Here is a 20,290-nt window from a genome sequence, read left to right on the forward strand (position 1 = left end):
CGTAGAGTAATAGGAAGGAAAACAGAATGAGGATGTTCTCTAAATTGTTCAATTTTTCCTTTAAATTTCCATTTGATATTTTGCTTTAATTTTGTTTAAATGACCAGGCTCTGAACATAGTTCATTGGTCAGCTCCGAATTACAAATCAGCTCCAAAAGTATCAGTAATATACATACTTATTTCTAATGGGGACTCAGTAACTAGAGATGTAGAAATGAAAAATGGTCCAATAAGCACAACATTAAATAATGTCCAAAATAAACAGTCCAACCTCTTGAGGCTATTCTGTGATATCTTTCGATGATTACATACAGAGTTAGCCACAGATAGGATGGTGTCTCGGACAGATGCAAATCAACTTTCTTCAAAAATAAACTGGGTACAGTAGTTGTTTTTAAAAGGTCAACATTTCCCAACACAGACCCCAGAGATATTGCCAGTCCAAAGCACATGGAAAAACCATAGAGTGCTAATTGTCAGAAAACACTGACATTTTAATGGGAACCACTGTAAATATATTTGAAAATACTGGAGTTTTACTACAGGTCAAAATGCACCTTGAGCTGATCTACATCCAACTTCCCATTCCCCCATGGACCTGGTCCACCCTGGAGTTTTCTCAAACACTTCCCTGCTGCTGCTATGTGGCATACCAGTGACCCAAAGGGACAAGTTGCTTTGACGCAGGAGGTCCCATGGAATCCGTCAGGTGTGGGGCCTTCCCTCCCTGGAGAGACAGGGGTTGTGGGGCCTAAACTGTGCCATCCGCACAGAGGGCTGGGATCTGTGGGTGGCTCCTGAAAGAGCCACGTTGCCAGGGCTCAGAGGTTGGGGCGGGGGGGGGGGTTCTTGGAAGTATGGGGGGGAAGCTGTAACGAGTTGCTGAAGGCGCAGCGTGCACTAACCGGTACGACCTCGGTGCTGGGGAGCAGTGGAATCTGCAGTGCCCAGCCAGCCACTAGCCCTGCGCCCTGCTAACCCGCAGAGCCTTCCCTTGCACAGTCCCTACAGAGGGGCTCCCAACGGATCCGGAGCACACTGTGGAAGTGGCACTCCCCTCTTCCCCTTCTCCCCATCCAGGATCAGAGCTGCCGAGTCCTGCCCAGCTCCGGGGGTGCCATGTGTCACCAGGAACCGTCCCCGACTCCCCTCAGGGTGCCCCAAGCCCCGGGACTGCACTGGCAAGGAGGCAGGAGCACTCCCTCTCTGCACAGGAGGTTGGGTCGGAGCAGCTGGGGAATGGGAAGCCAGCAGTGACTGGGGAGCCTGCAAAAGTCAGTGGGGGCCAAAGCATCTCAGGGAGTCGGGCTTAGAGTGTGGCGGACTGGGTTCACTGAGTCATTGCGGGTGGGGTGAGGTGGAGAGAAAGCGCTGGTGGAGCCTGAGGCTGGTGGGGGTTGCTGAGGGGATGGGAGACCCTGAGACTGTGGGGGGATGTTGGGGATGGAACAGCCTGAAGTGGGGACGGGGGGAGAGCCTCAGGGGTTGGCAGGATTGCTGGTGGGGGAGAGCCTGAGGCTGTTGGAGGGTTGTTGGCAGGGGGGTGGAACAGCCTGAGGTGGGTGGGGTGTGGCAGAGCCTGAGGCCGTTGAGGGGCTGTTGGGGGGGTGGAACAGCCTGAGGTGGGTGGGGTGTGGCAGAGCCTGAGACTGTTGGGGGGATTGTTGGGGGGATGGAACAGCCTGAGGTGGGTGGGGTGTGGCAGAGCCTGAGGCCATTGGGGGGCTGTTGGGGGGATGGAACAGCCTGAGGTGGGTGGGGTGTGGCAGCGCCTGAGGCCATTGGAGGGCTGTTGGGGGGTGGAACAGCCTGAGGTGGGTGGCGTGTGCCAGAGCCTGAGGCCGTTGTGGGCTGTTGGGGGGTGGAACAGCCTGAGGTGGGTGGGGTGTGCCAGAGCCTGAGGCCATTGGAGGGTTGTTGGGGGGATGGAACAGCCTGAGGTGGGTGGGGTGTGGCAGAGCCTGAGGCCATTGGGGGGTTGTTGTGGGGATGGAACAGCCTGAGGTGGGTGGGGTGTGCCAGAGCCTGAGGCCATTGGGGGGATGGAACAGCCTGAGGTGGGTGGGGTGTTGCAGAGCCTGAGGCCATTGGGGGGCTATTGGGGGGATGGAACAGCCTGAGGTGGGTGGGGTGTGGCAGAGCCTGAGGCTGTTGGGGGGTTGTTGGGGGGATGGAACAGCCTGAGGTGGGTGGGGTGTGGCAGAGCCTGAGGCCATTGGAGGGCTGTTGTTGGGGGGATGGAACAGCCTGAGGTGGGTGGGGTGTGGCAGAGCCTGAGGCCGTTGGGGGTTGTTTGGGGGATGGAACAGCCTGAGGTGGATGGGGTGTGCCAGAGCCTGAGGCCGTTGGAGGGCTGTTGTTGGGGGGATGGAACAGCCTGAGGTGGGTGGGTGTGGCAGAGCCTGAGGCCTTTGGAGGGCTTTTGTTGGGGGGATGGAACAGCCTGAGGTGGGTGGGGTGTGGCAGAGCCTGAGGCCGTTGGAGGGCTGTTGGGGGGATGCAACAGCCTGAGGTGGGTGGGGTGTGGCAGAGCCTGAGGCCATTGGAGGGTTGTTGGGGGGATGGAACAGCCTGAGGTGGGTGGGGTGTGGCAGAGCCTGAGGCCGTTGGAGGGCTGTTGGGGGGATGCAACAGCCTGAGGTGAGTGGGGTATGGCAGAGCCTGAGGCTGTTGGGGGTTGTTTGGGGGATGGAACAGCCTGAAGTGGGTGGGGTGTGGCAGAGCCTGAGGCCGTTGGAGGGCTGTTGGGGGGGTGGAACAGCCTGAGGTGGGTGGGGTGTGGCAGAGCCTGAGGCCATTGGGGGGTTATTGGGGGGATGGAACAGCCTGAGGTGGGTGGGGTGTGGCAGAGCCTGCGGCCGTTGTGGGTTGTTGGGAGGATGGAACAGCCTGAGGTGGGTGGGGTGTGGCAGAGCCTGAGGCCATTGGGGGGTTGTTGTGGGGATGGAACAGCCTGAGGTGGGTGGGGTGTGGCAGAGCCTGAGGCCATTGGGGGGCTATTGGGGGGATGGAACAGCCTGAGGTGGGTGGGGTGTGGCAGAGCCTGAGGCCATTGGGGGGCTATTGGGGGGATGGAACAGCCTGAGGTGGGTGGGGTGTGGCAGAGCCTGAGGCCATTGGGGGGCTATTGGGGGGATGGAACAGCCTGAGGTGGGTGGGGTGTTGCAGAGCCTGAGGCCGTTGGGGGGCTGTTGGGGGATGGAACAGCCTGAGGTGGGTGGGGTGTGGCAGAGCCTGAGGCCGTTGGAGGGTTGTTGGGGGGATGGAACAGCCTGAGGTGGGTGGGGTGTGGCAGAGCCTGAGGCCATTGGGGGGCTATTGGGGGGATGGAACAGCCTGAGGTGGGTGGGGTGTTGCAGAGCCTGAGGCCGTTGGGGGGCTGTTGGGGGGGTGGAACAGCCTGAGGTGGGTGGGGTGTGGCAGAGCCTGAGGCCGTTGGAGGGTTGTTTGGGGGATGGAACAGCCTGAGTTGGGTGGGGTGTGGCAGAGCCTGAGGCCGTTGGAGGGCTGTTGGGGGGATGCAACAGCCTGAGGTGAGTGGGGTATGGCAGAGCCTGAGGCTGTTGGGGGTTGTTTGGGGGATGGAACAGCCTGAAGTGGGTGGGGTGTGGCAGAGCCTGAGGCCATTGGAGGGCTGTTGTTGGGGGGATGGAACAGCCTGAGGTGGGTGGGGTGTGGCAGAGCCTGAGGCTGTTGGGGGTTGTTTGGGGGATGGAACAGCCTGAAGTGGGTGGGGTGTGGCAGAGCCTGAGGCTGTTGGGGGGATTGTTGGGGGAAGCGATGGGGGGCAGTACCTGTGCCAGGAACTGTAGCTGAGGATGGTGAGCTGGAGCCTGCCTGCGGGGGTGAGGTTACGTGGGAGTGTGGCACTGAACGCCTGACACTCCTCAGCCCTGCTGTATGCATGGGGAGACCTGAGGCAGCTGGGAGCATTTTCCCCCATAGATTTGTTCCTCCAATCACAGGACAGGGCACTTGCCCCTTCTGAGGCAGAGCCCTTACAACTAATAGCTTCCTATGCAGAGTAGCTAAGGAGTTTTCCTTTATACAGCCAATGAGGATTTCCGACCCCTAGATCCCCACTTCTTCCCTTGCAATAAACCTCTGCTCAAGACACCAACAATTTAACAGCAGGGGGAAGTTCCTTCCATCTTACTCTCCCTTTTGAGAAGATACAGTTCACTCCACAGCTGGACCCAAAGCTCGTCTGCAGGACTGCTGCTCAGAGGGTGGTGATGCTTTTGGCAACTGGTTAAAATTCATTCTGCTGTGTCCCCTTATCATGTGCTCCCATACTTGGTTTGCACTTCCGCTAGCAATTATGGGCTGGGGGAACAACATGCTTTAAACAGGGCTGTCTTGGAAGGCACACAGATGTTGAGCTACCACAAAGATATAAATTGGCTACTAATGCCCATTTTCCCAAGGGCACACATTGGAGTGGCTCCATTTTTGAGCATCTACTTGGAAAGAACTGGGGCCTGACTCCCAGGACTCCCCTGAAAGTCAATGGCACCCGCGGGTGCTCGTCCCTTCTGAAAATCAGCCTTGAGTGTTTCCAATTGGGCTCCCACTCACTGAGGCACCCAAAAGGATGATTTGGGGATTTTTGGCCACATATGTTTCTGTTTGCTATCATTCTGGCTTGAAGGGAAATTACTGGAGCCTGGGAGAATTCCGATCCTAATTTGTTTCTTAGATGCAACAATGATGAGTCCTATAGAAAACCGAGATTGATCAGAGACAATTAGATTAGACAGATGACATAAGTGTCATTAATGTCATTGCACACTGGACCCCGAACTTCAGAATATGGCTACCTACACATCTGAAAATGCCCTGAGCACTTAAACCCTCTCTCTACAATGTTGCCTGGGTTTAATTCAGATTGGTTTTAGAAGGCAGTTTCAGGGTTTCCACCCAGAGGTTTGCATTGCTTTAACTAAACTGATTTTTTAAAGTGACTTCAGTTAAACTGGTGCAACAAGGTGTTTAGAGCAGCCAGCTCCAGCCCTAAGGAATGATGGGCAATAAATATGGCAATGCAGGTCTCACGGGGGACTCGCTGACCGTCACTTCCATGCTTGAGAAGTAATGAGAAATCACAAAGCTACAGAAGAGGTGGGGATGCTAACATTTACTTCATAGTGTAGATCAGCTTTTAAAATCCATGTAATTCTTGATCCGTGTCTGATTTTTTAAAATGTGCATTGATTATCTTAAGCAAAAAGCAGTGCCAGCAGCCAAGAGTTCAGACTCTCTGCAAATCTCCGGCAAGTCGATGTGGGTGAGTGCCATGAAAGGCACGAGTCTCTATGGAAAAGAAAGTGCAGATTCACTTTCAAAGGGTTATTATAAACACATTCAAAGTTCCCTAATAGTGGGCCAAACTCTGCCCTGATTTACAGGCACTGAAGCCAGTGCAATACTCCCTGCTATTTTTCAGTCCCTCCATTAAAAACAATGGTGATTATGCCGTAGCACGCTTTACTGGTACCGCATTACCTTCCGCTAACTGTGCAAAAAACGTGCAACACCGCCCTGTACTGTGGGCTTTAATAAAAGGCCCAATTCAGGCAAAACTTTAATGCGAGGTTTGCGTAAATAAGGACTTAGGACCCCATTAGGACCCAAGGGGCTGAGTTTTCCCTGGGAAGCGCTGAGCACCCTAGCTCCAAGTCCAGTCCTACTGCTACCAAAGTGATGTTTAATTAGAGCTGTGTGAAACTTTCCGAGTGAAACTGAAAATACTAGAAGTTAGAAAGCTTTTGGATTCCTCTGAGAAAATATTAGCTGGCCTATCTTCATATGAAAAGTTAATTTTCACTAGAAAATGGGAAAATGTCAGTGAAAACGCCTTCATTTCTGTGCATCTAAAGGTGAAATGTTGCTCAAAACTGAGCAGAATATATGAAAAATAAAGCTAAGGTTCCAGCAAAGATGGAGCTGTAGCAAACCCATGCCAAAGCATGATGTTTTACATCACAAGTGGTATTTTCACTGCGTGTAAGCATCCCAAACAAACTAGTGGAAAGCGTTCCCGTTCCTCACGGCCCTTGTCTCACAGCATGAAGGGAGCAATCCTGCAAGGTGCTTGGTTCTCTGAGACAAACGCAGCACAGCCCTTCATCATGTGCTGAATATGCACAGGCTAAGGTTCTTTCCTGGATCAGGACTAGCGCGCCCAGCATCTTCCTTTGCAGACTCAAGCCCTAAATGTGGGGAAGAGCACATTCCACCCTGAGTGCTGCCTGCCTGCCTGCTACAAATGTTCAGTTGTTTCCTAGAATGCAAGACAGCATGGAAGCGGACTGTAAAATTCACTTCTATTCCCAGCAATTTGGCCAGAGGAAGAATTTTTCATACTCGCCCCCCATGGATGGAGCAACTAAGCCAGGTATTCAGGCAAATTAACCAAGAGCAGTTTAGCAAAGAGCTTTCAGTCCAGCTGCTTTGGCACAATATGAATGGGATGAAACCATGCAAGTGAGAAGGCGAGAAAACCTGAGTGCACTAACAGGCAGCGGCTGGTGCTGCAGTAAGAGGCTGAGGTTGGCAGTGGAGGCCGCAAGCGGGTCGGCTCTTACCTGACCACCTGCAAAAATGACAGGGGTGGAGGCGGGCTTTGGGCGATAGGGAATGGTGGCACCTTTCGGTGGGGACTAGGAAAAGGGACAAGGAGAGGGAGAGAGAACATTAGAACAGCTTTCCTGAAACATCAGTAAAAAGAAAGTTAGAAAGCAACCAACCCAACCCAGGTCATGGACATCGACATCACAAGGCCCATGAATTCTATCAGACTGTCCTTGCCCCACAGAGATTCCTTCAATACCTTTAACAGAAACATTGCCGTTGGGACTGGGCGAATATGGTTTCCAAATGAGAGGAGACAAGGGAAATAGTCATGTGAGCGGGGGGGCGGGGAGAGAAGTCCTTAAATTAAATGAGGTGAGGCTTCTCAGCAATTCCCTTTCCTACGGGCGTTATGCCAGTGCACCTTCTCAGCATAATCTATTTCCCTCTCCAGCTCTCATCCCCACACACACTGTATAGACTGATTTCTCAGTTAATCTACATTCATAATTTACCAGGCTTTTGTGCATGAGAGAACATCTGAACAGCACCCCTCAAACTCTCATTGAAGAACACATGTACCCAGAGACACGTGGCAATAGCAGGATGTGCTGGCTATGGGACACGCAGCAGGGTTGCTAGGGAGATAACTCGTTAGGTGTACATACAGGGAAGTTGTCTTCATAGCATGGTCTTTGTTACCATCACCAAGCTACGCTGTACATCTCAACACCTGATTACAGCATCGCATCGGTGGTGTCAGGTGTTGGATACGATGCTGGGGCACTATTGTAGAGCACAGCAACTATCAGTGTGTTGGGGGAAATTAGAAAGAGTGAGAAGGTTGTACAACAGATTGACCATCTTTGTCTTTTCCACTTAAAAAAATCCTTTTTAGTTTCCTCCAATGCAGATAGGCCACCCGTGCTGCTGGGCCCACTTCTAATCTCATGAACGGCTTTGTGCCTGGTTGTACAGCTACTATTGCGAGGTCTTTGGGGCAGAGACTGTCTGGTTACTATGTATCCATACAGGACACTGCAGGGCTTTAGTGGAATGGGGCCTGCTATGTGGTGCAGTCGTATCAATAACGATAATAATGAACTGGTGACTGTAATATACACACACAGGGCAGCTCACAAACAAAGGCTTGGAAATTACCCCGCCTCTCCCGTGGTCTCTATATTTTAGAAGAAAAGCATTTTATTATAAACCTGCAAATAAGAAATTATGTTTATTACACTCCGTGGAAAGTGATTTCCTCGCTTCCTGGTTTAAAGAGGAAATAGCATACAGCTCTTGAGACCCCTTTCCGTGATGTTACCGTACTTATGAAAGGGATCACCCTGGGGGCATCGGAGATTCAAGTCCTCTGTTTATCCACAGAACAGGGACAGCACACGCAGCAATTGTGCAAGCTGCACACGCACACAAACCCCAACAGTGTGCTGGTGGAGCGAGTGAGCAGTGACCGAAGAGCCACCATGTAGCCATATGCCATTGGGAGGGTTCTCCCCGACACACACCCTCTGTCTTTTCATCCTGCCACAAGTCAATACCATTTGCCAATTCAGTCTCCTGCTTCAGCCTGACCTGTCTGTTGTGAAGGCAATGCACGAGCTGTATTCTGTGACTACTGCTCTTACTGGTGTTTGTGAGAGGTGTATGCCGAGTTCTGTCTGATAACCAAATCATTGTTAATGCACAAAAGAAATCTTGCGGAAGCCTCTCCCTATGAGATTTCAGACCAAAATGTTTGGATTCGTATCCATTATTGTTTATATTATATACAGTACGTATTTATAGGTCATTATAGTTTATATCTATAATTGTAATTACACACATAACTACTATCTGCAGAACGCATGGCATATAAAATCAATATGAGTATTAAGAACCTCACAATAAATATTAACACACAGAAACCTGTGCAATCAAACCCCCCAAATGAGCTACAGAATTTCAGGGCTCGATAGTCACACGTCTGCTTTCTCTCAAACTGCATTAACAACATAGGGAAAATGAGAATTTCACTGGTTAAGTACCAGAAAGGTGACAGGATTGTAGCGAAAGTCATTGTAAAGCATTACAATAATTATCAATACTTCAGCTCGTAGACCTATCTCCCATTCTGACGCAGGCTTCCCATTTGCCTCTACTGCCATAATGGGCACTGAATTCTGCATCTCCAAACAGGTACCTGGTGCTGCAAACCTGTCCATCACCTGTGCAGCCCAGCCTGTGATTACTACTGCTCCAAACCCACCTCTGCCAAAATCCTCTTCCCTCTCCCAACTTCCTTTGCTAAGAACTCCCCAGACTCCAGTGTGCAGAAGGCTGATTCCTGCCTTCTCTCACACACTCAATGCAGTGACCATATCGCTCCGGTCCTCAGACAATACCACAGCCCCCTTCAGTTCAGGATCCAGTTCAAAATGATCTTCCTAATTTTTCAAATGCTCCATGGACTAGCTCCAGCTCACGTCACAGATCTTATTTCTCTCTATGCCCTTCCTACTCCCCTTGCTTTTCTCGCACTAAGCCGTCTCTGTCCCACCGCACAAGCTCTCCAGTATAAGGGAGAGAGCCTATGGCCTCCTAATTTCAAAAGCAACCTTCTTGTGACTCTGCTGCTGACTGCCCCTCCATCTCATTTCAAATCTAAAGAGAAAACATCATATTTCACTTCTCAGTTAAGTTAGAGTTCAGCCCCAGACTCCATACCTAGTAAATTAACAGAGTGCATGGCTGGGCAAAAACACATGGTGAGGATTTTAAACTAATGGTACCAGTAAGTGAGGGTGAACAATAACATCAATAGCTATTCCAGGGTTTTCACTGTAGTTTGGTTGTTGATAGCTTTTCCTATATACTTTACCCCCATTGTTACAGACTGTACCTCCAGCATCACCACACAGATCTGTTTGACACACTGGATAATTGCATCGGGGGTCCCCGAAATTGTCACTGCCCGTTCTGTGGAGTTGGGCAGCATGTCCCCCGCCACTTGAACCTGAGCACCTGTTGACTGGAGAAAGCAGGAAGGGAGAGAGAGAGAGAGAGGAAGAATAGCAAAGTTGAATGCGCAGCAGCTGTAAGAATGAAAACACCTTCCCTTCCTTTTTGTAGTCAGCTGTAACTTCAATGTGCTCGATTTTTGGTGCGTTAGGCCCTGGTTAAGAATTGCTTTGCAAACATTACATGACAATCACGCTCCCTCCTCTTGCCACGCCATGCACACAGTGAATATGTCAGTCTTCAAGGCCTGTAGAAGTCAAATGCAATGTCATGCCAGTGCTGGCAGGAGCCCATGTCAGTTACATGCTGGGATCCTTAGGAAATCAAAAGTCCCGGTTTAGCATTTCCGAGTCAGCTTCTGGTGGCAGGCGTTTTGCTGGAGGCGACGCTATTTGTGAAGCTGGCTGCATGTGGATACCCACTGCAGAGGCTGCAGAGTCAGTTTCCATTCTCACTTGAGTTAAATGTAGCTTTTAAACAGTGCACTTACAAGGGAGGTTTAAGAAAAAGGTCTGCCTTACCTCCCTGATTTCCTTAATCTTGGAGCCTCCTTTGCCAATCAGTGACCCACATTGGCTAGCAGGCACGACCAACCTCAGTGTTACTGGTGGTTTACTGGTAGCAGTGCTGTTACTCATTGAGTTGATTATGTCCTTGGGAAGGGGAAAAATAAAAACAGCCTCTATTATTCTGCCATACACACTCCATCCCAACCGGTGAAAATATACATAGAAGGGGACAGCTTAATCTTGCCTTAAACTGCACATAGGACCATAGCTTGCGGTCAGAAACCAAAAGCACTGTCGGTCAACTATTTCCATAGCTCATAATTATCTCTCTTAGGTGTCTGTCTGGTTCCAGTCACTGCTCTACACCCGTAGCTGTCCACAGACCGTACCTCCCAGTACTTGGGAAGGAATCCAAATGGACTATCCTGGAGAATTACCTACAGCCACTAGAGGGAACAAGTATATTTTGGTAATTGTAGATATTTTATTAGGTGGACAGAAGCTATCCCGACTCAAGGCTGTACAGCCACCCCGACAGCTAAGGTGCTAACAGAAGAGATGTTCTCTAGGTGAGGTTTTCCGAAGGCTGTGGATCGTGATAATGGTCCAGGATTTGTGGGAAAGGTGATGAGGGAGGTTTGTGAGTTACTAGAACTTGATCCAAAATTCCATACACAATACCACCTGCAATGCTGGGGATTGGTGGTATGAGCCAACTGGACTGACAAAACCATGTTGAAGAAGGTGTTTTAATGCCCATAAAGGAAGTGTGGTGAAGGGTACAGGGATTGCTCCGTTTGAGGCTGTCATAACCATAGGGGTAGCCTAAATTCCTCCTTACCTGTCGGGGGTTAAGAAGCTCAAGTAACCTGGTTGGCACCTGACCAAAGGAACCAATGGGGACAAAAGATACTTTCAAATCGGGTGGGGAGAGGTTTTGTTTTGGGTTCTTTGTGTGGCCGTTCGCTCTTGGGACTAAGAGGGACCAGACATCAATCCATGTTCTCCAGATCTTTCTGAACAAGTCTCTCTTGTTTCAAACTTGTAAGTAACATCCAAGCAAGGCGTATTAGTTTATCTTTGTTTTCTCAACTTGTGAATTTTCCCTTTGCTAGAGGGAGGTTTATTCCTGTTTTGTTGTAACTTTGAAACTAGGGCTAGAGGGGGTTCCTCTGTGCTCTTTGAATTTTCTGCTACTCTGTAAGGTTAACTACCAGCCTAAGTACAGAGAGGATTCTTTTACCTTTTATCTCTTTAAATAAAATCCTTCTTTTTAAGAACCTGAAGATTTTTTCCATTGTTCTAAGACCCAGGGGGTTGGGTCTGTCATCCCTTTGTAACCAATTGGTGAGGATATGTGCTCAAGCCTTCCCCTGGAAAGGGGGTATAGGCTTGGAGGAATATTTTGGGGGAATAGGACTCCAAGTGGTCCTTTCCCTGATTGGTTTCAGAGTAGTAGCTGTGTTAGTCTGTATCCGCAAAAAGAAAAAGGAGGACTTGTGGCACCTTAGAGACTAACCAATTTATTTGAGCATAAGCTTTCGTGAGCTACAGCTCACTTCATCGGATGCATTCAAGTGGAAAATACAGTGGGGAGATTTATATACACAGAGAATATGAAACAATGGGTGTTACCATACACACTGTAATGAGAGTGATCAGGTAAGGTGAGCTATTACCAGCAGGAGAGTGGGGAGAGGGGGACTTTTTGTAGTGATAATCAAGGTGGGCCATTTCCAGCAGTTGACAAGAACGTGTGAGGAACAGTAGGGTGGGTGGGGGGAATAAACATGAGGAAATAGTTTTACTTTGTGTAATGACCCATCCACTCCCAGTCTTTATTCTAGCCTAAGTTAATTGTGTCCAGTTTGCAAATTAATTCCAATTCAGCAGTCTCTCGTTGGAGTCTGTTTTTGAAGTTTTTTTGTTGAAATCAGACATCAAAATTATAACATTCAAAACCCAGTCGGAGAACACTTCAATCTCTTTGGACACTCGATTACAGACCTAAAAGTGCCAATTCTTCAACAAAAAAAAACTTCAAAAACAGACTCCAACAAGAGACTGCTGAATTGGAATTAATTTGCAAACTGGACACAATTAACTTAGGCTTGAATAAAGATTGGGAGTGGATGGGTCATTACATAAAGTAAAACTATTTCCCCATGTTTATTCCCCCCAACACCACCACCACCCTACTGTTCCTCACACATTCTTGTCAACTGCTGGAAATGGCCCACCTTGATTATCACTACAAAAGTTTTCTTCCCCCTCACCTCACCCCCACTCTCCTGCTGGTAATAGCTCACCTTACCTGATCATTCTCATTATAGTGTGTATGGTAACACCCATTGTTTCATGTTCTCTGTGTATATAAAATCTCCCCACTGTATTTTCCACTGCATGCATCCGATGAAGTGAGCTGTAGCTCACGAAAGCTTATGCTCAAATAAATTTGTTAGTCTCTAGGGTGCCACAAGTCCTTCTTTTCTTTTTCCCTGATTGTTTGTTAAATCACTTGGTGGTGGCAGCAATCCCAAGCCAAGAAAGGAATCTGTGCCTTGGGGAAGTTTTAACCTAAGCTGGTAAGAAATAAGCTTAGGGGGTCTTTCATGCAGGTCCCCACATCTGTACCCCAGAGTTCAGAGTGGGGAAGGAACCCTGACAGAGGCTATCACTGGAAGGGAGATGAGACTCTGGGAACGCTTATTCATTACCCCAGTCGCAGATGTAATGCAGTAGGGCATTGTAACAGATCAGTGGGCCAAGGCATTGGTACGGCATATACAAGATAGACACAAGATGGTGGCAGGAAACCTAGGGGAAGCCCAACGAAAAATGAAAAGATATTCTGATGACCAAGCTTCTGGTGAGGAGAATGAAGTGCGAGATCAGGTACTTGTGCAGCATGTCTTAGATAAAAGGCCACTTCCAAAAGCCATTTGGGAGGGTCACTGCTATGTAATGGACAAGACTAGTCCATCAGTACACCTGGTTCAGGTATCGATGGTGTATCTGTGGTTGCATGCTATGCAGCTGAAACTGTACAGACAGCAGGACAGAAGGGAATCCACTGATGTAAGTAGAGGGAAGTGAGAATAATTGTTTTCTTTTTCAGGTGTTGACCATTGTGGGAGGCATAACATGCACTGCCTTGGGGTCTGTGGAATTCGTGATCCAGCAGAGGAACAAGGCCATGACAACGCACGAGGGGGAGAATGCCACTTTAGCCTTATGGCTCCCGGGTAATCATGCAGGAAAGCCTGCCCTATCCTGGTGCAGACTGGACCACAGCCAAGGTGGCGGATCCTGCAGCACAAGCGACTCTCGGGAGCAGGTACTTGGACTGGGGGACTTAGACGGGGCAGTGCGTTACATGGGATGGTAATGGATAACCTAACCATTCATAGGGCACAGGTAAGACACATGGGATCTAATACAGTGACTTCAGCAGATTGCTGGACTACCACCTATCATGCCAGCAAAGTGACCGAGACGTTGACCCTCTCTCAGCATGCGATGAAGGACTGGCAGAGGACCACCACCACTCCTGAACACGCTGGAGTAACAATGCCTCCTACTCCAGAATTGAAGCAAGGTGATGAAACATGCCCAAAATAGAAGTGAGACCTGACAACGGACTAGTGATAAATCGTGAACACCAGATTATGTATAATAATGTACAGTACCAAATGATACCTGTAGTGTTGAACTGAACCATTTTTATGTTAGCACAGAAGCTCTGTCATGCAAAATACGTGCATTTCTATATGCAAATGCCAGCGAAAGTGGTACCAAATTTCAGACAGTCAATGGATGGGGTGGAAGAGGAGGAAATTTGGTGGCTTGAGAAGGGAAAGAGAAAGAGGAAGAAAGATAAAAGAAAGAGATTTAGGACCAGTATTAGGAGTTGGGGTGTTGGGAACTTCCCTATGGAATCATATAGATATCACAGTATTGTGGGAGGAAAACCAGTAAATGAGACTTCAATTACAAAACCTGTCAACAACAGCATGGGGGGATGGGGAGCATTTAAAGGCTGTCCAGGATGCTAGGATAACAGGACAGCTGTTTAGGGAAGTGGAAGCAGCAATCAATGAAATGGGAAAAATTATGAACCATCCACATGTATCAAAGGCATGATATAGTATGGCATAAGGTAAGGCAGCTTCCTAATACTGGAGCTACAGGTAGGACTAAAGGAAACTCGAGGTGGGGAAGTGCCTGGGTTCAGAACAAATAAGATGCTAGACAGAAATAAGGGGAGTAGATTGGTGCAAGGTTAGGTGCTACTCAAGGGTCTGTTATGCTGAGGAAAGGTGCAAACTTGATGAAACATGGATCCTTTCTATGGTACTAGCAGTGCCAGTGGCCACAGGACTAAGTGAGGCATTAAGAGTGTATAGTGTCCAGTCCATAGGTACGTTGGAAACTTCCGTGACAGATCACATCTCAAAGGAACATGTCACTCATCCTCAGACACTGGAGAGGATGGGTGTGGGAGTCTGGAAAGCCCCAGATACCTCACATTGTTCCAAGAGGCCTCGTACCTGGTTGCATTTTTGTGATGTACTGCAGAGTGCATTGCTGGCATGGGGTTTCATTTTGGATGAAGAAACCTGGAATTGCACAGTATGGCTGAGGCAAGGGGGACAAGGTCAGCCAAGGTTGCAAGGGCTGGAGAAGGCAAATATTGTATAAGCTCTTGGGCCAGACACTTCCAGTATGGGACACAAACATGCTGTTATGACTGGCCAGTCTTCTGCCAAGAAATGTTACCTGACTAGGGGACAAGGTAATTTTTTCAGTTCCCCAGCATGAGATCCACAGTGTTTCAGCTGATGCTCATCTGATTGGTGCTGCCCTAGACTGTGTGATAAAGCTAAGCTGAGTCATACCACCACTGCATTGAAATGTGCAGGCCTCAATGACCAGATGCCCAGAACATTTGTTGACCTTAAGACAAGAGAGTTGAAATATTCAAAGTGACATAGATACTCTGGGAAATGCCCCATGGTGGGAGTTAGTATATAATATTGGGGAACATCCATGGATACATATGATATCAATGGATTTCGCAATTGCGCAAGCCTTACTCGTAGGGGTGTTAATTGCATTGATCTGGAAGGGTAGGAGGCAGCTGGGAAAGAGAAGAGATGTATAGAAAATACAGGCTTAGATGAAGCCTTAGAAAGGATTCTATGGCTTCACAGTGGGGAGTGTTGGGAGCGAAGGCGTATGTAGGCCTGACAGAAGCCTGCTGGGGATTTGAAGAGTCTGTGCTTATAACATTTAACGGTATAAGCGTAAGTAGAACCGTGCATGTGTGAGAAATTACAGAGCACTCGTGTTTGTGAGAACAAGAACAGATAAAATCACTAAAAAGCTAGAAAGGATCGGTTTGAACTAACATGACACCTGTACTGATGGGGGAGGAGAGCTGACATGGAAATGAGAGACTAATACATATGTATAAGACAAGATAACAAAAAGGTATAAATAATTTGCGTAACAAAGGGAAGTTGAAGCTGTATTGTCAGTGCTGGTGGTGATTGTGATGAGATCGTCCTAATGAGCTTCCTACTTGTAAGTTATTGATCACTGTTTGCTGAGTGTTTTCCCTTAATAAATATTTGTTAGAGCTATCTGTTGAGTAAGTGAACCTCAATGGAACTATCTGTATCACGTCTACAGATACCTCCTTCCTATTCCCATCAGCATGAGAAAGGCTGTCTTGAGAGGATGCAACCAGGAAGCACGAGGGTACCGATTAAGGGGCTGAATTTGCCTCTATTCCCACAAGACTACATGGAACCCTTACACTTGCCAGAAAGACAATGGGCAAAGATTGAATTAAACGTGAGGCAAAACCTGAAGGAGATCACCTGCTGGCAAAATTAGAGACAGCGACCATGTAATATACAGGGATGGTATCTGCCCCAGCACACACCACCTGTGAACTATATCTCCTCACAGTTTTACCTAGGAGTAAAGCTTTTGCCCTCCCTGGAAGAGACTGCTCCTTGTGCCATCAATGCTCACAACTCCGTTTAATGGCTAATCCACTTTCCGTGTAATGCACAAAGCCCTCTACTGCAGAGGGATTTCGGTGGCTGTATTTTTCATCTGTTGAGCACAAACGTAGTGAAGGGGTGTGGTCTAGTGGAGAGTGCCCTGTCCTGGGATTCCTAGCCCTGGCTCTGCCACTGGTTGACTTTGGGTAAGTTACTGTACTGCCCCATGCTTCAGTTTCCCCATCTGTAGAGTGGGGCTAATGATACTGACCTCCTTTGTAATGTGCTGTGAGATCTACCGATGAAAAGTGCTGGATATTCTGAAAAGTACTGTACTTTTGAGGTGCGGAAATGGACTTTCCCCACTCAGGAACAGATGCAGCGCCCATGCTGGCCTATCCCATACCACCCCATCCAGGCAGCTCAACCTTAGCCAGCAGGCATGAGCTCTAAAAATAAGTACTTCTGGTTCTAATCCTGCCCATTTTGGTTCTTGGCCTCTCTGCTGAGACTACCGGAAACGATGCCAGGTAGTGACCTTCCTGTTGCGAGAGGGCTACCCCCTTCTACACTAAGAAATGGACGGATCTCACTCTCAGGGCTGGAATGAATCTGTTGCCAGGATGACGGGCTCCAAAACAAGAATGGAAACAGGGCCACTCTGTATCTCCCAGCACGAGGTGGCTCTGTGTGGACTTGTTCACTCCAGCTTCTGACCAGTGCGTCACCTCTTCATCCCTCAGTGATTTTCCTCCCTCCCACCCTCTCCACCACCCCCGTTCCCCACACACGTGTGCACACATGCACACTCACATGCACACTCACACACGCACGCTCCTCCCAGCTCTCCCCTTCCCCCTCTGCCTCACCTTTCCGTCTCCCCTGCTTCCCAAGCTCCCGGGCCCTCTTACCAGGTCCGTCTGGTAGCATTCCCTGCCACCGACATCACACCCATTGGCTCCTCACCGCAGCAGCCAGAGAGGGCTGCAGCCGCCTCAGAAAGCATTCCCACCCCGCCTCACTACCTGATGCTCAGGCCTAGAAACTTTGTCCTGTTACCCCCATCCCCAGCCTGAGGTGACAGCTGTGTCCTGACATTACATCGCAACCTTCTAACACTGTGCTTTATGACAATGCCAGGTAATGCTACATCATAATAGTGAGCTGTAGGCACGGCAGCATGATAAACATGTGCGCTGACCCACAATTATTTCCACCAGACTTTAATGGTCTTGGCAGCATTAGGGATGGTTCCCCATGGAACTGGGGGACCATTCCTAAAGACCTGACCAAAAAGCAGGTCACCAGTTCTCCGTCTGCAAAAGAGTGTGTGTGTTTCCTTACCTCCTCGAATTTGTAAGCAATCATGGCAAAAGCCTTGAAGATGGCATCAGTGGGGCCTGTGATGGTCACAATTCTTTCCGGACAGTTTCCCTCTGAGATGTTGATTCTTGCTCCACTCTAGAAAGAAAAGAAAAAAATCTTCTCATCTCATTAAAAAGCCCATCAACCTGACAGCCACACACTGAACCAGAGGTGGCTACTGACCTAGAGAAACAGGCTAGAGGTTCACCAGTGACCTCAGCTCCTGCATTCTGACCAGTGTGTAGGCAGAGCCCTGCACCCCTGTGGACTGCTGGTGGCTCCCCTCTAATGTAAAGGTATGCTGGCAGGGGTCAGGTTCATTTAAAAAACAAACAAACCTTTTATTCGGCTATGACAGCCAAGCAGTGCACAAAAGCTCAAAGTGCTCAGACCATGAACTTGTAAGGCAAATTACTGGTTCAGGTAAATCTCCACTGAAGTTAATGGGAGCTTTCCTGAGTACGGCATAAATAAAAACTGACAAAGGGTCTCTGGCCATAGCCTACTTTTATTATTCTGCAGCTTGCTTAAATTTCTTGAATAATGGGTCAATGGTCTTTAAAACTGAGTAAGTGACTAATTGCACATTTTCTCACAGCTAAAATCAAATGTCTGCAAAGCTCTAGGCAACTATTCACTGAAGTTTCCACGAACTGGGCCATAGGAGCAAGGCCTTTCCATTAGTCTCCATGTCGCTTTCATTAGAAATCATTTCAAATGTCTGGGTAGCTCACCTCCTCCCGCATCTTTTTCACCGTCTCTCCTTTCTGAAATAAGATGCAGAAACACAACCATTAGAATATCATCAATAGCTTCATCCAAACATCTGTCCCGATACTGAAACTTCAGAAAGTTTCTAATACACTTTCATAAAATACAAATACATAAAATACAGTTTAGAAAGCTGGGAGAAGAGTTCACCCCCTGCTCCCGCTCTTCAGTCCCGCCCTGCTAGAGCTTTGAAGTGTATTTGTACTCTGAGAATGGGCTATTAACAATTTCCTTTTCATACTCTACAGATTTTATCCCTCCATGTACTGGAATCAAGTCTGCTCACTTCACTGACAAAACAGCATTCAGATCATTCTGATAGAGATTCACAATGAGTTTCTTCCTTTCCAAATGTCCTTCTCCATGGAAGAAGCTCAAAGACATTCATATCCATCAAAAAGTTGACTAAACAATCTGAGTTTGATAAGAAAATAATGGAAAAAATAAGGGCCATGTGTAGAGGGACAGGCATCCTCCCTCTTACCAGTCATTGTAATGACCCCGTCTTCTACCGACCTACCAACCTGTAAAAACGCTCCAGCAATGGTCCTCCATAACGCTGTAGTAATGTCACTGCAAGCATTGTTCTTTGGGGGCAGTGCCATAGAGTATCATGGCACTTTTCATGAAGGTCCACTGGGGCCAATGATAGTCTATGTTCTTTACTGTAAGTGCCATCCAATTTTGAACTTTAACACATAAGCACCTGTCCACTTTTCAGGAAGGTTGTAATTGTAATTGGCGCAGTTGTGTAAACAGGTCACCTATAACTCAGTACTCTGCTGTAGAGGAATTGGAGGAATTTCTTTGTTGTTATGAAAAAAGAAAAGGAGGACTTGTGGCACCTTAGAGACTAACCAATTTATTTGAGCATGAGCTTTCGTGAGCTACAGCTACCAAGGTTGTGAAGACCAATCTATTTACTGACATCTTGCTACTCTTGTGATGAGATTCATCTTTTTCCTTAATGTATCAGTGGGAACAAAATTATCACCTTCCCAGAATGAACATACATATTAGTAGCCAGAGTGATATAGCAACAGTAAGACTCGAAAACTGACAGTATTTTAGATGCATTTGGAAAGGAGAACATCATTTGATTTCTTCTTCAGATACCTGAATAATCTCTCCTGCAATCAGAGCAATAGGGCCACATGATGCCAATTGTCAGAGTTGTATAATGTAATAATTAACAGCTGTAAAAATACAGGTTATAACTACTATGCAACTAACATGTACAATGATGGAATATGAAGAAATATTTACCTTCCCAATGATGCTTCCAACTTCCTAAAAAAGACCCAAACACAAAGACAGAAATTACAGAATTTACGAAACTCCAATAAAATCTCCTAGTGACGTACAGGAGCTGGTGCACGCACTGAGCTCAATGAATTATGAACCACCAGAGCGATTTTCAAACAGCCCCAAAAAACACAGGGCAGAAAGGGAATTACTTCTTTATTTCAGAGGGGGTGGTCACATGTGTTTCCCAAAGGTACGTGCTGCTCTGCCCTGAGGAGGGTATAAACGCTGTTTTCTTTCTGAGGTGCCTCACAGATCGTGTTGGTTCTGAACTATGGCCCCCGTTCAAGAGATCACCCCTGTTCAGGGCTGCACGTAAGAACATGCTTTCCTGAATGGGGCCTGGATGTCTGGAAAGTGAAGCCGAGTGGTTGCATGATCTCCTGGACAAGCTGGCTGCGAGGCAGCCTAGAACACAGCTCTCACACTCTCGTGGCATCATGTGCAAAAACCAATATCTATGAATTAAAGGGGGTTAATTTTTTTTAAAGAAAAGATGTCTCCTACACAGGACTCTCAGAATGGAGCCATCGGTTGTGTTTCAGTTCCACGGTACACGGCCCTCCTCCAGCACGTGGGCATGCCTGTCTTCTGGCACGGTCAGCCAGCCAAGCAGAGCGGCTGGCTGCACATTCCCAGCTAGGCTGTATTACGCCACGTGACTTCCCGGCGAGTTCAGAAGCGGTTTGTGTGGCGGCTGATTAGCACAGCCATCCCCACAGTGAGCAAGAGAG

The 20,290-nt window shown here is 48.2% G+C and overlaps 1 protein-coding gene across 1 annotated transcript in view; it reads right to left on the reverse strand.

Annotated features, from left to right (window-relative positions):
- Positions 1 to 20,290, reverse strand: part of PCBP3 (poly(rC) binding protein 3) — a 107,911-nt gene that overhangs the window by 40,113 nt on the left and 47,508 nt on the right. The window contains exons 3-8 of the mRNA XM_074968225.1: positions 19,518 to 19,541; positions 18,215 to 18,247; positions 17,460 to 17,576; positions 10,114 to 10,245; positions 9,474 to 9,602; positions 6,589 to 6,663 (exon numbers count right to left, since the gene is read on the reverse strand). Of these exons, the coding sequence (XP_074824326.1) occupies positions 6,589 to 6,663; positions 9,474 to 9,602; positions 10,114 to 10,245; positions 17,460 to 17,576; positions 18,215 to 18,247; positions 19,518 to 19,541 (510 nt within the window). The remainder of the gene's footprint in view (positions 1 to 6,588; positions 6,664 to 9,473; positions 9,603 to 10,113; positions 10,246 to 17,459; positions 17,577 to 18,214; positions 18,248 to 19,517; positions 19,542 to 20,290) is intronic.

Source organism: Natator depressus, chromosome 11 (assembly GCF_965152275.1).
Source record: "Natator depressus isolate rNatDep1 chromosome 11, rNatDep2.hap1, whole genome shotgun sequence".
Lineage (NCBI taxonomy): Eukaryota > Metazoa > Chordata > Testudines > Cheloniidae > Natator > Natator depressus.